The sequence below is a fragment of the Loxodonta africana genome, chromosome 1 (assembly GCF_030014295.1).
Source record: "Loxodonta africana isolate mLoxAfr1 chromosome 1, mLoxAfr1.hap2, whole genome shotgun sequence".
Lineage (NCBI taxonomy): Eukaryota > Metazoa > Chordata > Mammalia > Proboscidea > Elephantidae > Loxodonta > Loxodonta africana.
Genome location: NC_087342.1, coordinates 69,261,315 through 69,283,977, shown reverse-complemented (window position 1 = coordinate 69,283,977; position 22,663 = coordinate 69,261,315). Strand labels below are relative to the sequence as shown.

The 22,663-nt window shown below is 39.4% G+C and overlaps 1 protein-coding gene across 1 annotated transcript in view; it reads left to right on the top strand.

Annotated features, from left to right (window-relative positions):
- Positions 1-22,663, top strand: part of GPLD1 (glycosylphosphatidylinositol specific phospholipase D1) — a 59,600-nt gene that overhangs the window by 3,712 nt on the left and 33,225 nt on the right. Inside the window, exons 2-10 of the mRNA XM_003416440.3 lie at positions 504-559; positions 10,130-10,208; positions 13,997-14,094; positions 15,276-15,386; positions 16,785-16,833; positions 17,702-17,756; positions 19,388-19,495; positions 19,718-19,745; positions 19,841-19,980. Of these exons, the coding sequence (XP_003416488.1) occupies positions 504-559; positions 10,130-10,208; positions 13,997-14,094; positions 15,276-15,386; positions 16,785-16,833; positions 17,702-17,756; positions 19,388-19,495; positions 19,718-19,745; positions 19,841-19,980 (724 nt within the window). The remainder of the gene's footprint in view (positions 1-503; positions 560-10,129; positions 10,209-13,996; positions 14,095-15,275; positions 15,387-16,784; positions 16,834-17,701; positions 17,757-19,387; positions 19,496-19,717; positions 19,746-19,840; positions 19,981-22,663) is intronic.

Below are 22,663 nucleotides of genomic sequence, written 5' to 3'. Positions count from 1 at the left end.
CAAACCTGTGAGGTGGGTATTATGTACCTGACTTTACATAAGTGAGAACTGAGACCTAGAGAGATTAAATAACTTACCCATGGTCATAGGGCTAGTTAAGTAGAAATATTAAACTACCATGCAAATTTGATTTGTATTATAATAATATAAATATTCTATGAATCTAATTATGCCTAAGAAAGATATTTTTTTGGAAACCCTGGCATAGAGGTTAAGAGCTAGGGCTGCTAACCAAAAGGTTGGCAGTTTGAGTCCCCCAGGCGCTCCTTGGAAACCCTATGGGGCAGTTCTACTGTATCCCTTAGGGTCGCTATGAGTCAGAATCGACTTGACGGCAGTGGGTTAATGAAAATTTTAAATGAGTATAAACTTAATTTCCATGTCCTGTTTCTTTGACAGTTACAACCATGGAATTATATATTTTCCTTGTCAAATGGTCTCTAGTAAGTTTCATTTTCAGTTATAGCTGAACGTAATGGATTTATGTAATTTATTTCTCTCAGGACACAGAGCTCTGGAGTTTCTCAGTCTTCAAGTTGGGAGTGTTAACTACAAAGAGGTATAAAGCTTGATTTTTCTTTTATTCCTTGTGCATTAACTTTCTTCAATAGTGCCAAACAAAAATCCTAAAAGATACTTAAACATATTTAAACAATAATTTTAGGAGTTATTTTTATGTCTCTACAAAAAACATTAATATTTTGGATTAAAAAATATATGTTCTGGAGAATGGCTTACCTCTAAGTACTACTCAAACTATGTGTACGTATATATGTATGTGTATATGTGCATATCTGTATGTGTATATATATGTGTGTATATGTTGCTGGAAGCCCTGGTGGTGTAGCGGTTAAGTGTTATGGCTGCTAACCAAAAGGCCGGCAGTTCAAATCCACCAGGTGCTCCTTGGAATCTCTATGGGGCAGTTCTACTCTGTTCTATAGGGTCGCTATGAGTCAGAATTGACTCCACGGCAATGGGTTTGGTTTTTTATACATATATGTTGTTAGGTGCTGTCAAGTTGGTTCTGACTCATAGCGACCCCTATGTACAACAGAACAAAACACTGCCGGGTCCTGTGTCATCCTCACGGTCATTGTTACGTTTCAGCCCATTGTTGTAGCCACTGTGTCAGTCCATCTCACTAAGGGTCTTCCACTTTTTCACTGACCCTCCACTTTACCAAGCATGATGTCCTTCTCCAGGGACTGGTCTCTCCTGATAACATGGCCAGAGCATGTGAGGTAAAGTCTTGCCATCCTTACTTCTAAGAAGCATTCTGGTCGTACTTCTTCCAAGACAAATTTTTTTGTTCTTCTCTCAGTTCATGGTATATTCGATATTCTTCATCACCAGAATTCACAGGCATGTATATACCGTATTTTTATTTTTACACAAATAATGCCCATCTTCCATGTTTCTTTGCCAACTGCACCCTCCACTCTGTGAGGTAGTTTCGTAGGTGTGCTATGCTAATATATTTTATATTATGTAAATAATATATATTATATAAATGTTATATAAATATATAACATAAATGTTATTAATAATAGTATAAAATAATTTTTAAAAATTATGTATCTTTCCTGTTTTTATAAAGAGAGATCACATCAGAGATGAGTCATTTATTTTCTACTTCTTGTCTGTTTGTGTTGTAAAAAATTGCATCACCATGAGGAGAAGGAAGTATTTACTCAGAAATTTGCATTGGAATGTTCCTTGGACTTCTCCTCCTACTGTATTCCTGGTAGGACTATATGATGGCTCACCTCTACCCATTCTCAAGTTAGTCTAACCCGTTCAGACCCTATACACTATTTCTGACTCTGTAACTAAATATTACTTGTGACAAAGATGATTATTAAATACTTACATTTGATAAAATTGGTTAGCATTTCCTCATGATATCAGAATTGGGTCGAATTATTACCAATAAATCTTTATAATCCAGTATGAAAAGCAGGGGAGCCCTGGTGGCAGAGTGGTTAAAAGCTATGGCGAGCTAAGGCTGCTAACCAAAAGGTCAGCAGTTCAAATCCACCAGCCACTCCATAGAAACCCTATGGGGCAGTTCTACTCTGTCCTGTAGGGTTGCTATGAGTCGGAATCAATTCAACAGCAATTTTTTTTTTTTTTTTTTACTGCAGAGCAGGGTGGCACGATAACTGAAATTTATTACATCCCAAACTACTTTTAGCCCTTGGTTTCAACTTTCTTACTTGCCAGTTTAATAGGACCTCTGTGTAAAAACAGCATTTTTATCAGATTTCCATCTTTGATAGCCCTGGTAGGAAGCAGGCAAGAGAGAGACGGGGAAGCCAGAACCTGCCTAATTCATCATGTGAAAAATCAACCCTGAGTGCGTGCAGCAGAGTGATTGCCTAGTAGAGATAAATCAAGCTTGTATTATTAGCCCAACTTTAAAACGTGAAATGGACACCAAACACTCCCTTTCAACATTGGTCGAAATTCTGATGTTGTCACTGGAAATGACTAAATGCCCTGAGTACTCACGCTTTCTTCTTTTAATTTATGAAGTAGATAGGAATTACTTTACTTTTAATAATATCAGCATGTCCCTTTTCAAAGATGAATGCTCCACTTTATATCCCCGTATGTAGGAGCCATTAATTAATATGATTAATGAGATTAAATATATTTTCAAGTGTTCATTGGCTACTTCTATTACATCTTCTGTGAACTGCCTGTGTCTTTTGCTCATTTTTGTATTAGAATATTTCTTTCTCTCTTGATTTGTAAGAATAGCTTGTTTATTATCTGTTGCTGTTACGTGTTATCAAGTCAATTTTCAAATAGAACTGCCCCCATAGGGTTTTCTAGGCCGTGTTCTGTACGGGAGCAGATCGCTCGGCCTTTTCTTCCACGGAGCGGTTGGGTGGGTTCAAACAACCACCTTTTTGGTTAGCAACCAAGAACTTAATCACTGTGGCACCAGGGCTCCTTCTTCCTACTAAGATCTGCTTTTGGTTGACCTGTCAACTCATTGGTGTAGTTTGGTGAATTCATGCAGAGGGAAGTGCCCTGCAGGATTCTAGTTGGTAGGCTGGATAGACAGATCCCCTCTGGCTGGCAAGATCTCAGCATGATCTACACATTCAAGGCTGAGCTTTGTTGGTTCAGAGATTGTTGTTGTTTTTGTTGCTGTCAGGTTGGTTTTAACTCATGGTGACCTTATGTATAATAGAAGGAAACCTCGCCTGGTCCTGTGTCATACTCATGGTCATTGGTATGTTTGAGTCCATTGCTGTGGTTATTGAACGTTTCCTTCATTTTTGCTGACCTTCTACTTTACCAACCATGATGTCCTTTTTTAGTGATTGGTCTTCCCTGATGATGTGTCCAAAGTAAATGAGCCAAAGTCTTGCCTTCCTCGCTTCTAAGGAGCATTCTGGTTATTTTCTTATAGACTGATGTATTCATTTTTGTGGGGGTTTTCTTTTGTTAATACATCCAGAGGTGATTGCACTTCAAAGACTTGACTTACACTAAGTTCTTATATTAAACAATCCAGTTCTTATCTTACTTACATAAATAAAAAAGAGATTAATACACAAAACTGAGAAAATCAGTTTTATGATTTATAAGAACTGTAGGAATCAGTTGACTTCACACAGATGGTCATTACTGCCATGATATTTACTCTCTTTGTACAAGAATAAATAGAATAATGGTATGTTGAGCATAGAATCAGAGCAACAGGAGTTACTTGTCATCCTCTCCCAGTCCCCCCTCGCAATAGAAAAGGTTGCGTCTTTTCAATTATAAAACAATAGAAGGTCATTGTAAAATTTAAAAAAAGAAAAATCTCAGTGATAACCAGTGTAAGCATTTTGCTTTTTTTTTATTCCAGGCAGTTTCTATGCATATATTAGTACTTTTTTTCCCCAGAAAGTTACACCCTACAGACTGTTTTGACACTTGTTTTTTAAGCAATTACATGTTTTTCTATTGCCCAGAATATACCGTAATTTATTTAACTGATTCCCTGTTTTAGCTTTTTATTTTAAAACTTATAGAAAAATTATAAAAATAAGATAAACAATTCCTATTTGCCCTTTACCTAGTTTCCTCAATTGTTGACAGCTTACTATATTTGTCTTCTCATTCTCTATTTATACATATTGTAATATGTATATAACATGTATATGTATTAATTGCTGACTTGATAGTCATTGTCTTTTCACACATCGTTCTTTGTTTTCCAAAAACAAGGACACTTTAGTACATAACCATAGTATAATCATCAAAATCAGGAACTCAACACTGAAATAACTCTATTGCCTAGTTCTGAGACCTCATTCAAATTTTACCGGCTGTCTCAGCAATTTCCATTATGGGTACAGACCAATCCAAGCTCACATCTTGTATTTAGTTATGAATTCTCTTTGGCCTCCTCCAATCTAGGACAGCTCCTCAGGCCTGCTTTACAATGACCTTGACTTTTTTAAAAGTATAGTCCAGTAACTGTAGAATCTACCTTAATTTGGTTTTGTCTGATGGTTCCTCCTGATTAAATTTTCCTGGAGGTTATCTGTTTTTGGCAAGAAAATCATAGAACATTGAAATGATGTTGTATTCTTACATCCTATCAGAAGGCAAGCAATGGTAATTTGTCCCATTACTGGCGATGTTAACTTTCATTTTGGGTATTGTATTTTTCAGTTCTAATATTTCCATTTGGTTCTTTTTTATATTTTCTATTTCTTTGCTGAGACTTTTTTTTCTTTCATTTGTATCAAGCATGTTTGTAATTGTTCACTGAAGCATTTTTATGATGGCTATTTTAAAAAATATGTCAGATAATTCTAATTTTTCTGCCATCTCAGTGTTGATAGCTAGTGATTGTCTTTTTTCATTCAGTTTGAGAGCTTCCTGGTTCTTGGTAGGACGAGGGATTTTTGATTGAAATCTGGACATTTTGGCTATTATGTTACGAGGCTCTTGATCTTATTTAAACCTTCTCTTCTGTTTTCCTCTTGACACCACTCCAGGAGGAGAAGGAGGGACACTATTTTCTTACTGCTAAAAAATGCCAGTTTATCTGTCTGAGAGGAGTAGAAATGCCTAGTTGCTGCTCCCGTCCATGACTTCCAGGAGTTCCCAAGTGGTGCAAATGGTTACACACTTGGCTGCTAACTGAATGGTTGGAAGTTGGAGTTTGCCCAGTAGTACCTAAGAAAGGCCTGGCAATCTACTTCCAAAAAATCAGCCATTGAAAATCTACGGAGCACAGTTCTACTCTAACACACATGGGGCCACCATGAATTGGAGTCAACTCAAGGGCAAGTGGTTTTACACTGACACCAGAGGGTGGGGTATCCTCCTTACTGTGGGGGAGGTCACGAAAGTCCTGACTCTCCCCTGGGCCTCCTTTGACACCACCATTAATTTATGATTAATGAGATTAAATCTGTTTCGAAGCGTTTATTGGCCATTTGTATTACCCCTTCTGTGAATTGCCTGTGTCTTTGGTTCATTTTTCTATGAGAATATTTCTTTCTATCTTATTTGTAAGAATAGCTTATTTACAGGCAGTCCCTGGGTTATAAATGTCTTACTTATGTACAACTAGTATTTACAAACCAACCCCTGGAAAGCCTATTATATCAAAAATTTGGCGTACATACAATGGTTCATAATAATAAATGACCACTACTTTGGGATCCTTATCAAAACACTGTTATTATTACTGTATGATTATGTTAAAGATGTTTCAATGTATCTGGAAGTGTTTCTTTAATGTTTTGATGCATAGAAAGGTACTCTATATACTAAGACAAACATTGGACTAACTGATGGTAGATACAAACTGTTCCTAAATGTTCTGACGTTTGGTTTAAAGATAGATTTAGGAACGGAACTCGTTCGTAATCTGGGGACTGCCTGTATTAGAGAGATTAGCCCTTCATCTATCAAATGATTTCCTTGGTTATTTGTTTTTCTTTTAAACATGTAAATATATTTCTGGTCTTTTTACCATGCAGAACTCTTAGGATTTTTATGTAGCTAAATCCGCCCATTATTTTACAGTGCTGCTTGTGTGTTATGCTTACAAAAATCATTCCCACTCCAAAATGATACAATTGTTCACTTAAATTTTGCCCTGTTAATTTATGGCTCCAGTTTATTTTTTTTTTTCTATTGTGGTAAAAATATGTATTACCAAACATTTGCCAATTCAACAATTTTTACATGTACAATTCAGTGACATTGATTATGTTCATCATTAGTGTAACTATCACCATTATCCTTTTCCAAGTTATTCAACCACCACGAACAGAAACTCAGTCCCCCCCAAGCAATGACTCCCCCTTTCCTTCTCCCCCCACCCCCTGGTAACCACTAATAAACTTTGGTCTCTATACATTTGCTTATTTCATATAAGAGGGATCATATAATATTTGTCATTTTGCGACTGACTTATTTAACTCAGCATGATTTTTCAGATTTCATGTGACTCTGCTTTTGACATTTAACTCTCTAAGCTCTTTTGTGTTTATTTTGACATAAAGCATAATAGGGGTCCAATAACAGGGATCTGTTATTGGTACTGTTAATTTCAATCAGTGTCATCTAGGCTAAGCATGGATTCCTCCACGCACAAAGAGTAAGCTAGATATACTCATAGATATTGGGGTTGTGCCAACACCCTTTGCTAATTACTCAGTCCTTTACTCATCTCTCTCATATGTAAGAAGGTCCTTGGGTACACAAATAATTTCCACTCGACTACTGTCTTAGTTATCTAGTGCTGCTATGACAGAAATACCACAAGTTGATGGCTTCAACAAACAGAAGTTTATTCTCACAGTCTAGTAGGCTAGAAGTTCAAATTTAGGATGTCAGCTCCAAGGGAAGGCTTTCCCTCTCTGTTAGCTCTGAGGAAGGTCCTTGTCATCAATCTTCCCCTGGTCTAGGAGCTTCTCAATGCAGGGACCCTGGGTAAAGAACACGCTCTGCTTGTGGCACTACTTTCTTGATGGTATGAGGTCCTTCTGTCTTTCTGCTCACTTCTCTCTTTTATATCTCAAAAAAGATTGACTCAAGACATGACCTAATCTTGTAGATTGCCTGGCTCATTAATATAATTGCCACTAATCTTACTTCATTAACATCATAGAGATAGGATTTACAACACATAGAAAAATCACATCAGATGACAAAATGGTGGATGATCACACAGTACTGGAAATCATGGCCTAGCCAAGCTGACAGGTATTTTAGGCGGACACAATTCAATTCATGACCACCACTAACCTAAAGTTCGGACCCACCCAGTGCTGCCTGGTGATCTGCTTCCATAAAGATTACAGCAAGAAAACCCTACAGAGCTCAGTTCTACTCTGTAACACATGAGGTTGCCATGAGTCAGAACCAACTCAATGGTAACGAGTTCTTTTTTAATCATAGATTAAACTATTATGTATGTTTGAGCCTGTTTCTGTACTCACTGTTATGATTTATTCATCTAGCTATCTCTTTTGGTGCCAATATCATGGTATTTTAATTTCTCTAGCTTAAAAATACATTTTTATATCTGAAGGATACATCCTCCCTCAATACTCTTCTTTTTATTCCAGCAGTTTCCTATTTTGTGCCTTTATTTTTCAAATTTACTTCGGGATTATTTTGTCAAGTTAAATAACATTATCTATCTCACCAGAGATAGACTGAACAAGTTTTAGTACATATAAAGTACTTAAAACGGGGGCTGATAAAGTAAATATTCAATAGAGTTAATTATTATTTTCAAGTGACAAAAGTCCAACTCAAGCTGTCTTTAGAAAAAAGGGCAGTTTACTGGTCCATGTAGCTGATCATCCAGGGGTAGAGTACTCTATCTTTCTCTGTGGGTAGGACATCTACAGCTCAGGACTCATATCCTCAAAGCTCAGCAGCCCCAAAGGAAAGAAGGTGTCTTCCACAGAGCTCTACCTGAGAAGTCTTGGGGAAGGTTCTGATCCAAATAGCTTGGATCAAATATATATCTCTGAGCCAGACTGTGGTGGGGCATAGATATACTGGCCATTTACCCCACCTGGTCAAACTGGAATGGGTTCATCTCTCTAGAAAGAGGGGAATGGAATGCTGGTCAGAAGAAGCAAAAGAAATAAAACAAACAAAAAACCCCAACAAAACAGACGATGCTATATTTCTTTATTTTTTAAGTTTTTTTGGAGGTGCTTTTATTTCTTCTTGGAGCCGCGGTGGTGTAGTAGTTAAGAGCTACAGCTGCTAACCAAAAGGTTGGCAGTTTGAATCCACCAGATGCTGCTTGGAAACCCTATGGGGCAGTTCTACTCTATCCTATAGGGTCACTATGAGTCAGAATCGACTCAACAGCAGTGGGTTTGCTTTTTTGTTTCCTCCATATATGATCCACATGCTAATACCTCTCATGGTGGTTCGAACCTATTCAAAGGCACGTAGGAAGAAAGGCCTAGCAATCTTCTTCCAGAAGGTCACAGCCATGAAAGCCCTGTGGAGCTCAGTTCTACTCTGAAACGCATGGGGTTACCATGAATCAGAACTAACAGCAACTGGTTTGGTTTTTAGTTTTGGTATTGGAGTTCGCTGGTAGATAGTGGAAACCACTCTGGCTAGCAGCAAAAAGGGGCTCACTGCCAGGAATTTGGTGCTTATAGATCTTTTATGGGGACTGAAGGAGCAGGCTCTGGGATGAGCGTCCAGAACAATACATGGGACTGGCGAGCCAAGAAATGCTACCCATGCCATAATCAAGAAGCCACTGCGCCATTTACTAGCTCCAGGTTCAATTGTTTCGTACATGGTTAGGGAATTAAGAAGCTACCACCTTGACTATAAGCTCCAGGACCTCATCACCTCAGTCAAAATCCTCACCAGCAAACACTGGGACAACTGCTATTACTTTTGCATAAAAACCAAACCCTCTATGCTAACTGAAGAACAGAAGGGGTAGAAGTGGGCTGCATGGTGGAATCTGGACCACGTCAGACCCTGAGTTGTGAGACAGTCTCGGAAATGTCTTTGGTTTTCCAGCCTCCAGCAAGCACCTGTTCCTGGGTGATGCAAATGTTTAACTTACTCAGCTACTAACCAAAAGGTTGAAGGTTCGAATCCACCCAGGGGTGCCTCAGAAGAAAGACCTAGCAATCTACTTCTGAAAAAATCAGCCACAAGCAGACACTGTAGTAGCACAGTGCTACTGTGACACACTTGGGGTCACCATGTGTTGGAATTAACTCGACAGCAACTGGTTAGCTTGCAGCTAGCACACCAACAAACCAAAGGAGAAAAAAAAACCCATTGCCGTTGAGCCAATTCTGACTTCTAGTGACCTGATAGGACAGTATAGAACTGCCCCATAGGGTTTCCAAGGAGCGGCTGGTAGATTTGAACTACTGACTTTTTGGTTAGCAGTCACAGCTCTTGACCACTGCACTGCCAGGACTCCAAGACACGCCACAAGAGGGTTCAAGTGGAGTTGAATGAGGGGCCTACCCAGGAAGACTATTTAAAAGAAAGCCCCCACCGTCTGACATCACATCCGTTTAAAAGAGACAGGATACTTTCTTTTAACCTTCCCAGTAGTATGAAGGACATAATCTTATATACGTAAAGCACAGGTAGCAACTATAAACCAACATACATTCGAATTTTTCTCATTTCAGTGAGGATTAATAAAAATCTTAGAAAATTCAGGTCTGGTCAATGAAATAGCCTTGGGGAGATACGGCTATAGTGGGTGGATGGAGAAAATGAAAGGTGAAATTCAAGTAGGTGACTTTTGCCAGTTCTTAATTAGTCCGCCAGTGTTTGGTAGGAAAGAAATGATGTTACATATTGTAGTGTATTGTCTTGGATTATGCATGGGTTTCTATCTTTCCTTTCCCTTCCCCTTCCCCTTCCCTTTTCCCCACCCTCCTCCCTTCCTTCCTCCCTTTCTCCCCTCCTTCTCTCCCTCCCTCCCTTTCTCCCATCCTCCCTTCTTTCTTTTTTTCTCCCTTCCATCCCTACCCCTCCTTCCCCCAGAGTTCCAGCATCTCATAGGTAGAAATTGACTGGGCCTGCGTTTCCCAGGCTGTTGACTCTTGCACACTCATCTCTTTATTTTCCTGTTCCTCAGCTGTTGCTTGAACACCAGGATGCCTATCAGGCTGGAACCGTGTTTCCCGATGCTTTTTACCCCAGCTTCTGCAAAGGAGGTAAGACAAAGGTTTGCATACCAAACGATGTCACTTTTACTTGGCTAATAGGAATGGCTATGAGTTTTAAAAATACAATAGCATATTATATTTCCCACTATTGTTGGCCAAAGACTTATTTCACATAAGTGCTCTTTCCATTTAACTGAAACTTACTTAAGCATATAAATTTCTGAAAATTTAAATTTTTTTGATGAAAACCATTCTAAGTGTCCTAACTTGATTCACCACCTGTGGCATAGGAGAAAACTTTTGCGAGAGATTGAAAGGGCTGAGCTTTGGTTCCTTCTATATTGCGTTTTAACATGTGACCTTGGATTAATGAGAAATCAGAAACGTCAACTGAAGGGAAGGATTATAAAATATATAATGGTGACAAAACCAAAACGAAACCCATTGCCACGGAGTTGATTCTGTCCCTGTGGGACAGAGTGGAACTGCCCCATAGAGTTTCCAAGGAGCACCTGGTAGATTTGAACTGCCGACCTTTTGGTTAACAGCCGTAGCTCTTAACCACTACACCACCAGGGTTTCCAAGCAATTTGAATTTAGACTCCTCTTAGATGTTTATGAATTTTTTCAAATCTTTTACTGTTGTCTCATACATATCTAATTCAACAGTAGGAGTTTTAAATTATTTATTTATTTTTGTTGTTGTTTTGCTCTCCTTTTTTAGTGATTCACTTTTATTATATCTTTCCAAAGCATTTAATTTTCTTAGATACCTATTTTTCAAGTAAATAGTTCTTTGTTTCTGTACTCATATTTCATCAGTTTACCTAATATTGAATTAAATTCTATGATTACGATAACAAAGGTAACTGGCACAAACAGGATTAGAAGCAGACCTCACTGACTCTTGCTAAACTACACTGCAATTTGTCTTGCTTCCTGTCAGCATCTAGCATGTTCCAGGGTGTTAGTTTTCGTTTTCTTCCCATCGGTTATTTGATCAACCTAGCAATTTAGTTAAGTGGAAGTTGGCCAAAAGAGATCCCAACCCAAACCCACTGCCACAGAGTCAATTCCGACTCATAGCAACCCTCTAGGACAGAGTAGAACTGCCCTCATAGAGTTTCCAAGGCTGTAAATCTTTATGGAAGCAGACTGCCACATCTTTCTCCTATGAAACAGCCGGTGAGTTTGAACTACTCATCTTTTGGTTAACAGCTAAGTGTATTAACCACTTCGCCACTAGGGATCCTTAAAGAGCTACAAAAAAAAAACCCCAACAACACTCAAACCTGTTACTGTCAAGTCGATTTCGACCCTATAGGATAGAGTAGAACTGCCCCATACAGTTTCCAAGGAGCATCTTGTGGATTTGAACTGCCGACCTTTTGGTTAGCAGCTGTAGCTCTTAACCACTATGCCACCAGGTTTTCCTAAAGAGCTATAGCTAACATAATTCTGGATTCTTACTGAACTGATGCCTTTGAATTATGGTGTTGGTGAAGAATATTGAATATACCATGGACTGCTGGCAGAACGGACAAATCTGTCTTGGAAGAAGTACAGCCAGAATGCTCTTTGGAAGCCAGGATGGCGAGACTACGTCTCACGTATTTTGGACATGTTATCAGGAGCGATCAGTCCCTGGATAAGGACATCATGCTTGGTAAAGTAGAGAGGGTCAGCAAAAAAGTAGAAGACCCATCGCTGAGATGGACTGACACAGTGGCTGCAACAATGGACTCAAATATAGCAATAATTGTGAGAATGGCGTAGTGCTGACCGGTATTTCCTTCTATTGTACATAGAGTCACTATGAGTTGGAACCAACTCTATGGCACCTAACAACAACAACAACGTTGTATTCTAAAGAATAGGAATTATTAGAAATTTTATCTCTAGTAAAAGTGTTGGAGCAAATAAAATTTCTTAATTACAAGTTAATTTCTTTGAAAATAGCTTTCAGAAAAACCAATGCTTTAAAAAACTGGTCGGGCAATTTTTCCTTTAGCAACAGCATAAGTAATTGTACTGAGGGACTGGAACTCTGGACTTTAGCTTTCCACTGCTCCACTGACATTTGGCACCCCATGAGTTTGGCCTTTGGAGGTTTAGAAGAGAGACCAGTTTCTGTCTTTGCTTCCTCACCTGCGGGAATGAAGACGTGCATGGGGCACCCACTGGCCCACTCAGATGCTGCTGGGGTCAATGTTCACTGGAGTCCATGCCATCTGAAAACAACTGTTACAAATTCAAATTCTTGAAAGCCTTTGGAGTAGCTGCTTCTATTTTTTACGCTTTTAGGGAGGCTGCCTGGTATGGACAAAGAAGATTAAAAAAAAAAAAAAAAAGATTGTCTCCTTAGCTTTCTATCTAGTTCCAGTTGCTGTCCAGCCAACTCCAACTCATGGTGCCCCCATATGTGTAGGAGTATGTAATGGATTGAATTGTGTCCCCCCAAAATATGTGCCAACTTGGTTAGACCATGTGTAGTTGTCCTCCGTTTTGTGACTTTCGTATGTGTTATAAATCATAATCTCTGCCTGTGGTTAAAAGGATTACTCACATCACCTCCCTGATCCAAAAGGGAGTTTCCCTGGGGTGTGGCCTGCACCACCTTTTATCTCTCAAGACATGAAAGGAAAGAGAGGCAAGCAGAGTTGGGGACCTCACACAACCAGGAAAGCAGTGCCAGGAGCAGAGCACGTCCTTTGGACCCAGGGTCCTTGCACCTGAGAAGCTCCTCGACCACGGGAAGATTGAAGACAAGGACCTTCCTCCAGACCTGACAGAGAAAGAATGCCTTCCCCTGGAGCTGACACCCTGAATTTGGACTTTTAGCCTACTTTACTGTGAAGAAATAAATTTCTCTTTGTTAAAGCCATCCACTTGTGGTATTTCTGTTATATCAGCACTAGATGACCAAGACAGAGTAGAACTGTGCTCCACAAAGTTTTCAATGGTTGATTTTTTCAGAAGTAGATCCCTAGGGCTTTCTTCCAAGGTGCCTCTGGGTAGACTCGAACACCAGCCTTTTGGTTAGCAGCCAAGCATGTTAACTGTTTGCTCCATCTGGGGACTTCTCCTTAGTTTTAGGGCGCAGGAATGGAAAATCCTCTAGCCTGTGCTGAGCCCAGTTGATACAGATGCTGTGAACCCGTTTAAGCTCCTTTCCTCTTACCGTGGGGCCTGAGACATCAGACAGAACTGTGCCTATTCCAAAGTTTCAATCTCCTCTTTTGTTCTAGAGGCTTCATTTGAACCCCAACAGAAGAAAGTAAAGGGCTTGGAGGGCAGGAGGAGAACGGAGGCAGTAGTGAGTGGTGGTGGAAGATCTGGTTAATAGAGAATAGTGAATAGAGAACCTCCCACTTTTTTTTTTTTTAAATCTCTGTATCAGGTGACTTTTTTTTTTATTGTCAGGTGACCTTTTTTTATTGTAAACATATATGTAACAGAACATTTGACATTTTTTACATGTATAATTTAGTGACATTAATTACATTCATTGTGTTGTTCAACCATCTCCTTTGTCTGTTTCCAGTTTTTTCATCACCCTTAGCAGAAGCTCAGTGTCCCCAAAGCAATAGACCCCTCCCGCCGCTCCCCTGGTAGCCACTGGTGAACTTTGGTCTCTATGTATTTGCCTATTCTAGATCCTTCATATGAGTGGGATCGTACGATATTCGTCCTCTTGTGGTGGACTTACTTCACTCAGCATAATGTTTTCAAGGTTCATCCATGTAGTAGCATGTATCAGAACTTCATTTCTCTTTATGGCTGATTAATAAGAATCTCCAACTTTTTAAGAAAGAGCGCTGCTATTGTTTTGTCAGGAAAATACCATGAAGTGGCTGAGAGCACCCACTGGACTCCATTTCTTAACGCAAGCATTCATTACATCAGAGAGAACTACCCCCTTCCCTGGGAGAAGGTAGGCATGACTCTCTAGTCCTAAAATAGTTCCATTCCAAGCTTGACAAGGACTTTTTTGTACCTGTACTAACCCCATTTGTATGATCCCCCCAGACTCTGTGAGGGCTCCTTCGCCATCGTACCTTCAGTGCCAAACACGGTACTGGGGACATAGTCTGTGGCTGGTTAATACTTGAATGAATTATAAAGGACAAATACTATGTGATTTTACTTATAAGAAATACCTAGAATAGGCAAAGTTATAGAGATGAGAGTTTAATAGTGGTTGGTTGCCAGGGGCAGGAGGGATGGGGAAGGGGAGAATCATTATTTAGGTAGGATTGAATTTCTGTTTATGGAGATGGAAAATTTGGCAATGGATATTGGTGATGGTTGCACAGTATGATTAATATAATTCATTTTATTGAATTCCACTCATGAAAAATGTTGAATTGGCAAATATGTTCTTTATGTTTTTATAATAATAAAAATGAAATATCGATATATACACATCTATCATATATATATGGAGCTTGGTGACGCATTGGTTAAAGCACTTGGCTGCCAACCAAAAGGTGACCAGCTTGAATCCACCAGCTGCTTCTTGGAAACCTTATGGGGCAGTTCTACTCTGTCCTATAGGGTCGCTATAATTTGAAATTGTCTTAGCAACGGTTTTTATCATATGTGTAAACCATAAACCAAGCCTGTTGCCACTGAGCTAATTCTGATTCATACAAATCCTATTAAAAAAAAAACCAAACCCACTGCTGTCGAGTCGATTCCGACTCTTAACGATCCTATAGGACAGAGTAAAACTGCCCCATAGGGTTCCCGAGGAGTGCCTGGTGGATTTGAACTGCTGGCCTTTTGCTTAACAGCCAATCTATTAACTACTGTGCCATCAGGACTTTATCATATGTATATGATAGATTAAAAAAAAAAAAATTCGAGGGTTCTGCCATGTGATCATTTTGCTCCCAGTAGTAGTAATTAATCTGAAAGCACTTCCAAAGCATGGGAAAACATTTCAAAAAATCCTAGGTGATTTTTGGTATCTAGGAACTACAATGTACCTGCCTCTGATTTTTCTGTTAAGTTGCAGTAATGGCAATGAATTCATATTTATTAAAACTTTTTATAGGATTGTTGTTCTAAAATAACCCAAACACACATGACTTTGATTTGCTTCTTTGGCAGGACACGGAGAAACTGGTAGCTTTCTTGTTTGGAATCGCCTCTCACATGGTGGCAGATGTCAGCTGGCATAGCCTGGGTATTGAACAAGGGTTCCTTAAGACAATGGGAGCTGTAAGTACATATCTTTTTGGCTAATGACTTTATGGGAATGATACTGTTATGCTCAGTATCACTCTGATCCTTCTAAAGGAAATAAAAGCTTTAGGTTATTCCGATGTCATATGAAAACAAGTCTTCTTGTCCTATGTGGTTTTGGTTAGAGTTCCATCTTTCTTATTCGTTCCTCTTATTCTTTCTTGCTACCTGGATAAATTCATCCACAGTGTTCACTGAAAACAGGGAGAGAGAGGATTTTCTGTTCTAGTCACCAACAATATTTGAGAAATTTAATGTCTTCTTTCAAATTGTTTCAACCATCTGTGTGTCTTAATAAAGAAATTAATACCTGCCAGTCAGTACTATTTAAAAATAATAGTTACAAACCAGAGTCTCCATCAGCCTGAGACTGGAAGAACTAGATGGTGCCCAGCTACCACCAATGACTGCCCTGACAGGGAACACAACAGAGAATCCCTGATGGAGTGGGAGAAAAGTGGGATGTAGAACTCAAATTCTAGTAAAAAGACCAGACTTAATGGTCTGACTGAGACTGGAGGGGACCTCAGAGGTCATGGCCCCCAGACTCTCTGTTAGCCCAGAACTAAAACCATTCCCAAGGCCAACACTTCAGACAAAGATTAGACTGGAGTATAAGACATAAAATGATACTGGTGAGGAATATGCTTCTTGGCTCAAGTAGACACATGAGACTATATGGACAGCTCTTGTCTTGAGGGGAGATGAGAAGGCAGAGGGGGACAGGAGATGGTTGTATGGACTTGGGAAATACAGGGTGGAGAGGAGTGTGCTGTCACATTATAGGGAGAGCAACTAAGGTCACATAACAATGTGTGTATAAGTTTTTGTACGAGAAACTGACTTGAATTGTAAATTTTCACTAAAAGCACAATAAAAAAAAGAGAGAGAAAAAAAAAAAAGACTATAGCCACCCAAAACGATAGTGGCAATAATAATAGTTACAGTCTTTTTGGTTTTGGTTTTATTTTCTTTTATTTGTTTTTAACCTATGAAAATGCACTATCCCCAAACTGAAAATTGTGATCTAACCTGGTGACTTAGCTCCTGGAAGTCTCCTCTGGTCATTTGTTGATATTAATTTCATTCTGTTAGAAGCTTAAACTTGGACTCAGTAGAGATTTTGTGTATATCCTATAAGACATAATTGTCTACAATAGCTTTGTCTGTTACCAGACATTAAGCATACAACTCAGCTGCCGATATAATTTTTTTAAACTGAAGAGTTTGCATGAAAATTGAGTCCACCCATTATGCATATTCTCAGCAATTGTTGGGGTTAGTCTGTAATCTCCCCATCATTCATTTGATTTGGAAGTAAGTGTTTTGGCTACATTTTGTGATACGTACCAGATGGCTCTCTTTCTTTCTCAGATCGATTTTCACAACTCCTATTCTGACGCTCATTCGGCTGGTGACTTTGGTACTGTTTATTTACATTTATCAAATTTTCTCCTGTGATATTTGTATTTCACTTACAATGAAGTCGCTTCTGTATTTTAAATATGTATGTTTTTATTGTATCTTGCCATTAGCCTATACTAACTGGCTTTTATTTTATTTTAATATTGCAGCTTATTTAGAGTACATGTATACATCATTTACCAGAGAGATGTATTTCTGAAGAGTTGTGTATGTGTGTCATTTTTTGTAAAAAATGCCAAAAATGACATCTTATCATTGACTTGTATCATAATTAGGAACACTTCACCTTTATATTAGAAACACTTCATCAGGAAACCCTGGTGGCATAGTGGTTAAATGCTACACCTGCTAACCAAAAGGTCCACAGTTCAAATCCACCAGGCTCTACTTGGAAACCCTATGGGGCGGTTCTACTCTGTCCTACAGGGTCACTATGAGTTGGAATTGACTTGATGGCAACGGGTTCACCTTTATATTGGATTAAAATTCATTAGCTATTGTCTCTCAATACATTAGCTTTCAATTGGTAAACTCCATCTTTTTTTCTGTAGTAAATTACCTTTAGATATACAAACTAGGTGGTGAGTGGTATTTATTTAAAAGAAACATTATGCTCTAGCTTTCCTTAAGTTGAAAAAATTCTTTGGCTATGTGGATGAGTCTTTCTTAACTCATAGGTTTCTCTAGATAAGATTTTAAAAGATCATTTTTTCTTAAAGAAAGCCATAACTGTACCTAAAACAATGAACAGAAATATGTAACCATGTGAAGAGCTAATAATCTGGATTGTGAGAATTTGTGTTGAAAGAATCGTGTTACGTGTTGTCACTAACGCACCAAATGTAAATATTTTTCTCATACTGTAGGAGGAGATGTGTTGAGCCAATTTGAGTTTAATTTTAATTACCTCGCACGGCACTGGTAAGAGCCATATTTATCCGGTCAAGCTAACAATTTCTGAGAGAGAAATTTATAAAAACCTCCCCCTTTTAGTGGCTTTTTCAATTTCCTTGTAGTTCCATCAAGGTTTGTTTTCTATTAGCTTTGGGGTATATTGTTAGATGCATTCGAATCTCAAAATCTTAAATCTTTCTGTTGAATTGCACCTTTTATCCTTAGGTAATGACCCTCTTGGGGTCCCCATGAGTCAGAGTCAGAGTTGACTTGATGGCAACTGACAATGCTCCATCTGTATACCCTGCAGCCATCACAGCTAAAACTTCAGGTTCCCAGGGTTTGGCAGATGTCTTCAGAGCAGAAGTTGGCTTCTCCGCTTGCTTACCTTCCAAGATTTCCAACTTCACTTTGTTTTTAGCCTTTGGAAAATTTTCATTTTCTTGCCAGCTTAGTGATTCATTCAAACAAAATATTTTTGTTATTTTGTCTAATGTTCTTAAGCTATTTTTATTGGGAAGGCCATTCTGGTGCTCGTATTAAACAAACAAACAAACAAACAAAAAACCCAGCTATCTCAATAGTTTATTTCTTCTAAATATATTAAGATCAGGTTTTATTGGTTGTGATTTTTGCCTCATGTCCTCTGAGGACTTTGAAATTAAGATAAAAGATTGATTCAGTATAAACCTAATTTTTACGATGATGCTTCTCTTCCAACTGAAGTAACTAATAGCTGGGAGCCAAAAGTCTGACTTAGAATTCTTCTCGCTGTTTAACACTGCGCCCTCTGACACTGAAGTGTTAGGGCGAGGAGCCGTTTTTGATATTTTCAAGTAAGGATAAGTCAGCTCAAAAGAATAAATGATCCTTTATATTGTTTTTGAACTTCGAATTCACACTAATTAAATACCCCCTTTTGTACTTTTTATGGAGCTCTGGTGGTACAGTGATTAAGCACTTGGCTGCTAACCAAAAGATCTGCGGTTCGAACTCACCAGCAACTCCATGGGAGAAAGATGTGGCAGTCGGCTTCTCTAAAGATTACGGTCTTGGAAACCCTATGGGGCAGGTCTGCTTTGTCCTAGGGAGTTGCTGTGAGTTGGAATTGACTCATCAGCAGTGGGTGTGGTTTGTACTTTATAGTTACTTTCCTATCTTTGAATGTGCCTTCATAAATATTTGATTAAAGTACCAGTTGCTTGCTCTGTGTCATTAGGCTAATTATGTAATTTTTCTGAGCTTCAGTTTCTTTTTATGTGAAGTGGGAATATGACAGCACTAACCGCCCAGGGTCATTGATAGGATTAAATAAATAGTGCATGTAAAGACCCTTGGAAACCCTGGTCGCGTAGTGGTTAAGAGCTACAGCTGCCTAACCAAAAGGTCGGCAGTTCACATCCATTGGGTGCTCCTTGGAAACTCTATGAGGCAGTTCTACTCTGTCCTATAGGTTCGCTAGGAGTTGAAATTGACTCGAGGGCAATGGGTTTTGTTTGTTTGTTTATTTGTTTTTATGGTAAAGACCCTTGCAGAGTGTCCAGCGTATAATAATCATGGAATAACTGTTAGCTGCTGTTGCTGCTGCTTCTACTGTTGTTATTATCTTCAATTTCATAATGAATACAACTCTTATTTTATTCTAACCCATTTCTCAGGTATGTGCCCACCAAAGATCTACTGGGAATTTACAAGAAACTCTATGGCCGAAACGTCATCACCAAAAATGTAATTGTTGACTGTTCATATCTTCAGTTCTTGGAAATGTAAGTGTTACCAAGCGGGAAATTTGCTACTGATTTTATGATGACTTCACCGGCACAGTTTTCCATGTTCCAGGCTTCTGAGAGTACATGAGATAAGGATTTTGCTTCATCAAAGGCAGTTGCAGATATGTGTAGATGGTGCTTTTTTTTTTTTTTTTTTCAATGTTTCCTTCATTTCTCAGTAGAAACCATAACTCACAGTCAAAATTGTTTATGTTGCAGGCATGGTGAGATGTTAGCTGTTTCTAAGGTAAAACAAACAAATGTTCTGCTCTTGGTTTAAAGACTTATACAGATACCAGGAATAGCACTGTACTGATTTATGTCTCTTTCTCTTTGCCATAGCTTTTCCCCACTTATTCTGGAAAGTCCCCGTTTCTGGTAGAACAATTCCAGGAATATTTCCTTGGAGGACTGGATGATATGGCTTTTTGGTCCACTAATATTTACCGTCTAACAAGCTTCATGTTGGAAAATGGGACCAGGTGAAGTATTAATCTATGCTTTATACCAATCACTACCTGCCTTGCTATCTCCTTCCCCAACATAACTCCTTAGTTTTTCAACCAATCAAATGTGTAAAGGAAAAAAAAAAAATAGCAACTCATGAAGTGCCAACCTAACTGAATCAAGGAGGTAAAGAAAGAAAATTAGTCATCTCCAAACTCTGGCTGGCTCCCATGTAGTTAAATTTGCTGACTTTTCTCCTATTTTGGGAATAGAGTATCTTAGTTTTGCAGTGCTGCTATAACAGAAATACCACAAGTGGGTGGCTTTAAAGAACAGAAATTTATTTTCTTACAGTTTGGGAGGCTAGAAGTCCCAGTTCAGGGCACTGGCTCTAGGGGAAGGCTCTCTTTGTTGGCTGCGGGGGAAGATCCTTGTCTCTTTTGGCTTCTGCAGTCCCTGCGATCCTTGGTTCCTTGATGATGTTCACATGGCATTCATCTTCCTTTGTGCTTGCTTGTGTCTAATCTGCTCTTTCTATAACTCTGAAGTATTAGGTTTAGGACACCCCCGGCATTATAGGGCCTTATTAACATAACAAAGAAAACCCTATTCCCAAAAGGGATTGCATCTACAAGTATAGGGGTTAGGATTCCAACACGTGTTTTGAGGGGACACAATTCAATCCAAAACAGAGAGAGAGATTGCAGAATTTGTGGTCTGTGAGAAATGGCTCAGATGAGAAGGAATCCGTCTCCACAGCTGGTCTTGTCTGTTTCTCTTGGAAGACTCCTGCTGTGGGCCAGAGCACTAGCTCTCCCCAGGCTTTGGAGTGGATCCTGCTGCTATGATCTTGTTGCCCAGCAACAGGAGGTGTGCTGATTCTCTTCACCCCAACATCTCAGGGCTCAGGGGTTTCCACCTAAAACTAGAAGGACAGAAACAAATGGAAGCCCAGTTACATCCTTCCCCCAACTCCATAATCAAATCAGAAATGGATGCATTTGTAAAGCCCTAGCAGTGCTAGCCAGATAGGACAGTTGCTCAACCTCCAGTTCCTGTCTATCCTTCTCTGCATGCTCAGATCAAGTGTTACTCAAGAGACTCCGACTGAATCTAGGTGGAGGTAGACTGGGATAGGCACCTCTTCCAGCTGTAGTAGGGTCCTTAGCCTCTCACAGAATCTGCCCCTAGGCTTGCAGGGAGCTAAAGTTCCTCTCAGAACCCATTTCCAAGGGTATCACTGAGTATGCAGCCCCTCCCACACTGCTGTACCGAATGGGGTAGGGATGGGGATTTGGATAGGAAGCATCTGAGGTAGCATTTGATGCCAGGGAAGGCGGGGTGGGAAGATTAAGCAACAGCCACAGCAGTGGGAAAGAGAGGAGGGGGTTCTATAGGCAGGAGCTGTGCATGGGGTGGATCCAGGAAAGGGTCATAGAGGGGTTGGGTGTTTATAAGCTGGAGTGGCCTATGTAGGCCTAGCTCCAGAATACTATGCACTGGGGGCGATGTTTCTTTGCTCTTAAAGACATTTGCTGGCATGCAAATAATGTTAACTGTAATTATGTATGGTAATGAATAGAAGCAGAATTTCCTTTGATGACATATTCTACTTTAGCCTGGTCAATATTAAGTTTGTTTTTAAGACTGAGTGAGCAATACTTTGACATGAATAAACAACCTAATAAGAGTGCAATTTTTATGATACTGGTGAGGAGTGAGCTTCTTGGATCACATAGACACATGAGACTATGTGGGCAGCTCCTGTCTGGAGGGGAGATGAGAGGGCAGAGGGGGACAGAAGCTAGCTGAATGGACATGAAAATAGAGGGTGGAGAAAAGGAATGTGCTGTCTCATTAGGGGGAGAGCAACTAGGAGTACATATCATAACCAAACCCACTGCCGTCGAGTCGATTCCAACTCATAGCGACCCTATAGGACAGAGTAGAACTGCCCCATAGGGTTTCCAAGGAGTGCCTGGTGGGTTTGAACTGCCAGCCTCTTGGTTAGCAGCTGTAGCATTTAATCGCTACACCACTAGGGTTTCCGGGAGTACATAGCAAGGTGTATATAAATTTTTGTATGAGAGACTGACTTGATTTGTAAACTTTCACTTAAAGCACAATAAAATTTTTTTTAAAAAAAAGGAGTGTCATTTTTAATAGTGAAAAAACCTCAAATAAAATCTCCAAACCCTTCTTCTGTGGCTTTGGGTTTTTAGGTGCATATGAGCACAGTGGTTGAGAACATGGGCTTTGGTGAAATTTGAGAGACCTGTTATCACTACTGAGTTATCTGGAACAAGTTGCAAAGCCTCCCTAAGTTTTACTTTCTTCATCAGTAAACTGGGGACAGCCCTGGTGGTGCAATGGTTAAGCGCTCAGCTGCTAACCAAAAGGTTGGCAGTTAGAATCCACCAGCTGCTCCTCGGGACAAAGATGCTTTATGGCAGTCTGTTTCTGTAAAGATTACAGCCTTGGAAGCCCTACAGGACAGTTTTACTCTGTCCTGCAGGGTCGCTGGGAGTCAGAATCGGCTTGATGGCACACAACAGCAACAACAATAATTCTGTCTGTATCATAGGGATGCTGTGGAAGTAAATGCCATCACTCATAAAAGGTCTCAGTATGCGGTAAGCATTTAATAAATGTTGGCGACTAGTATTATAATTATTATTAGAAAGAAGTTAAGTTTATATTGGAAGGACTTATAACACA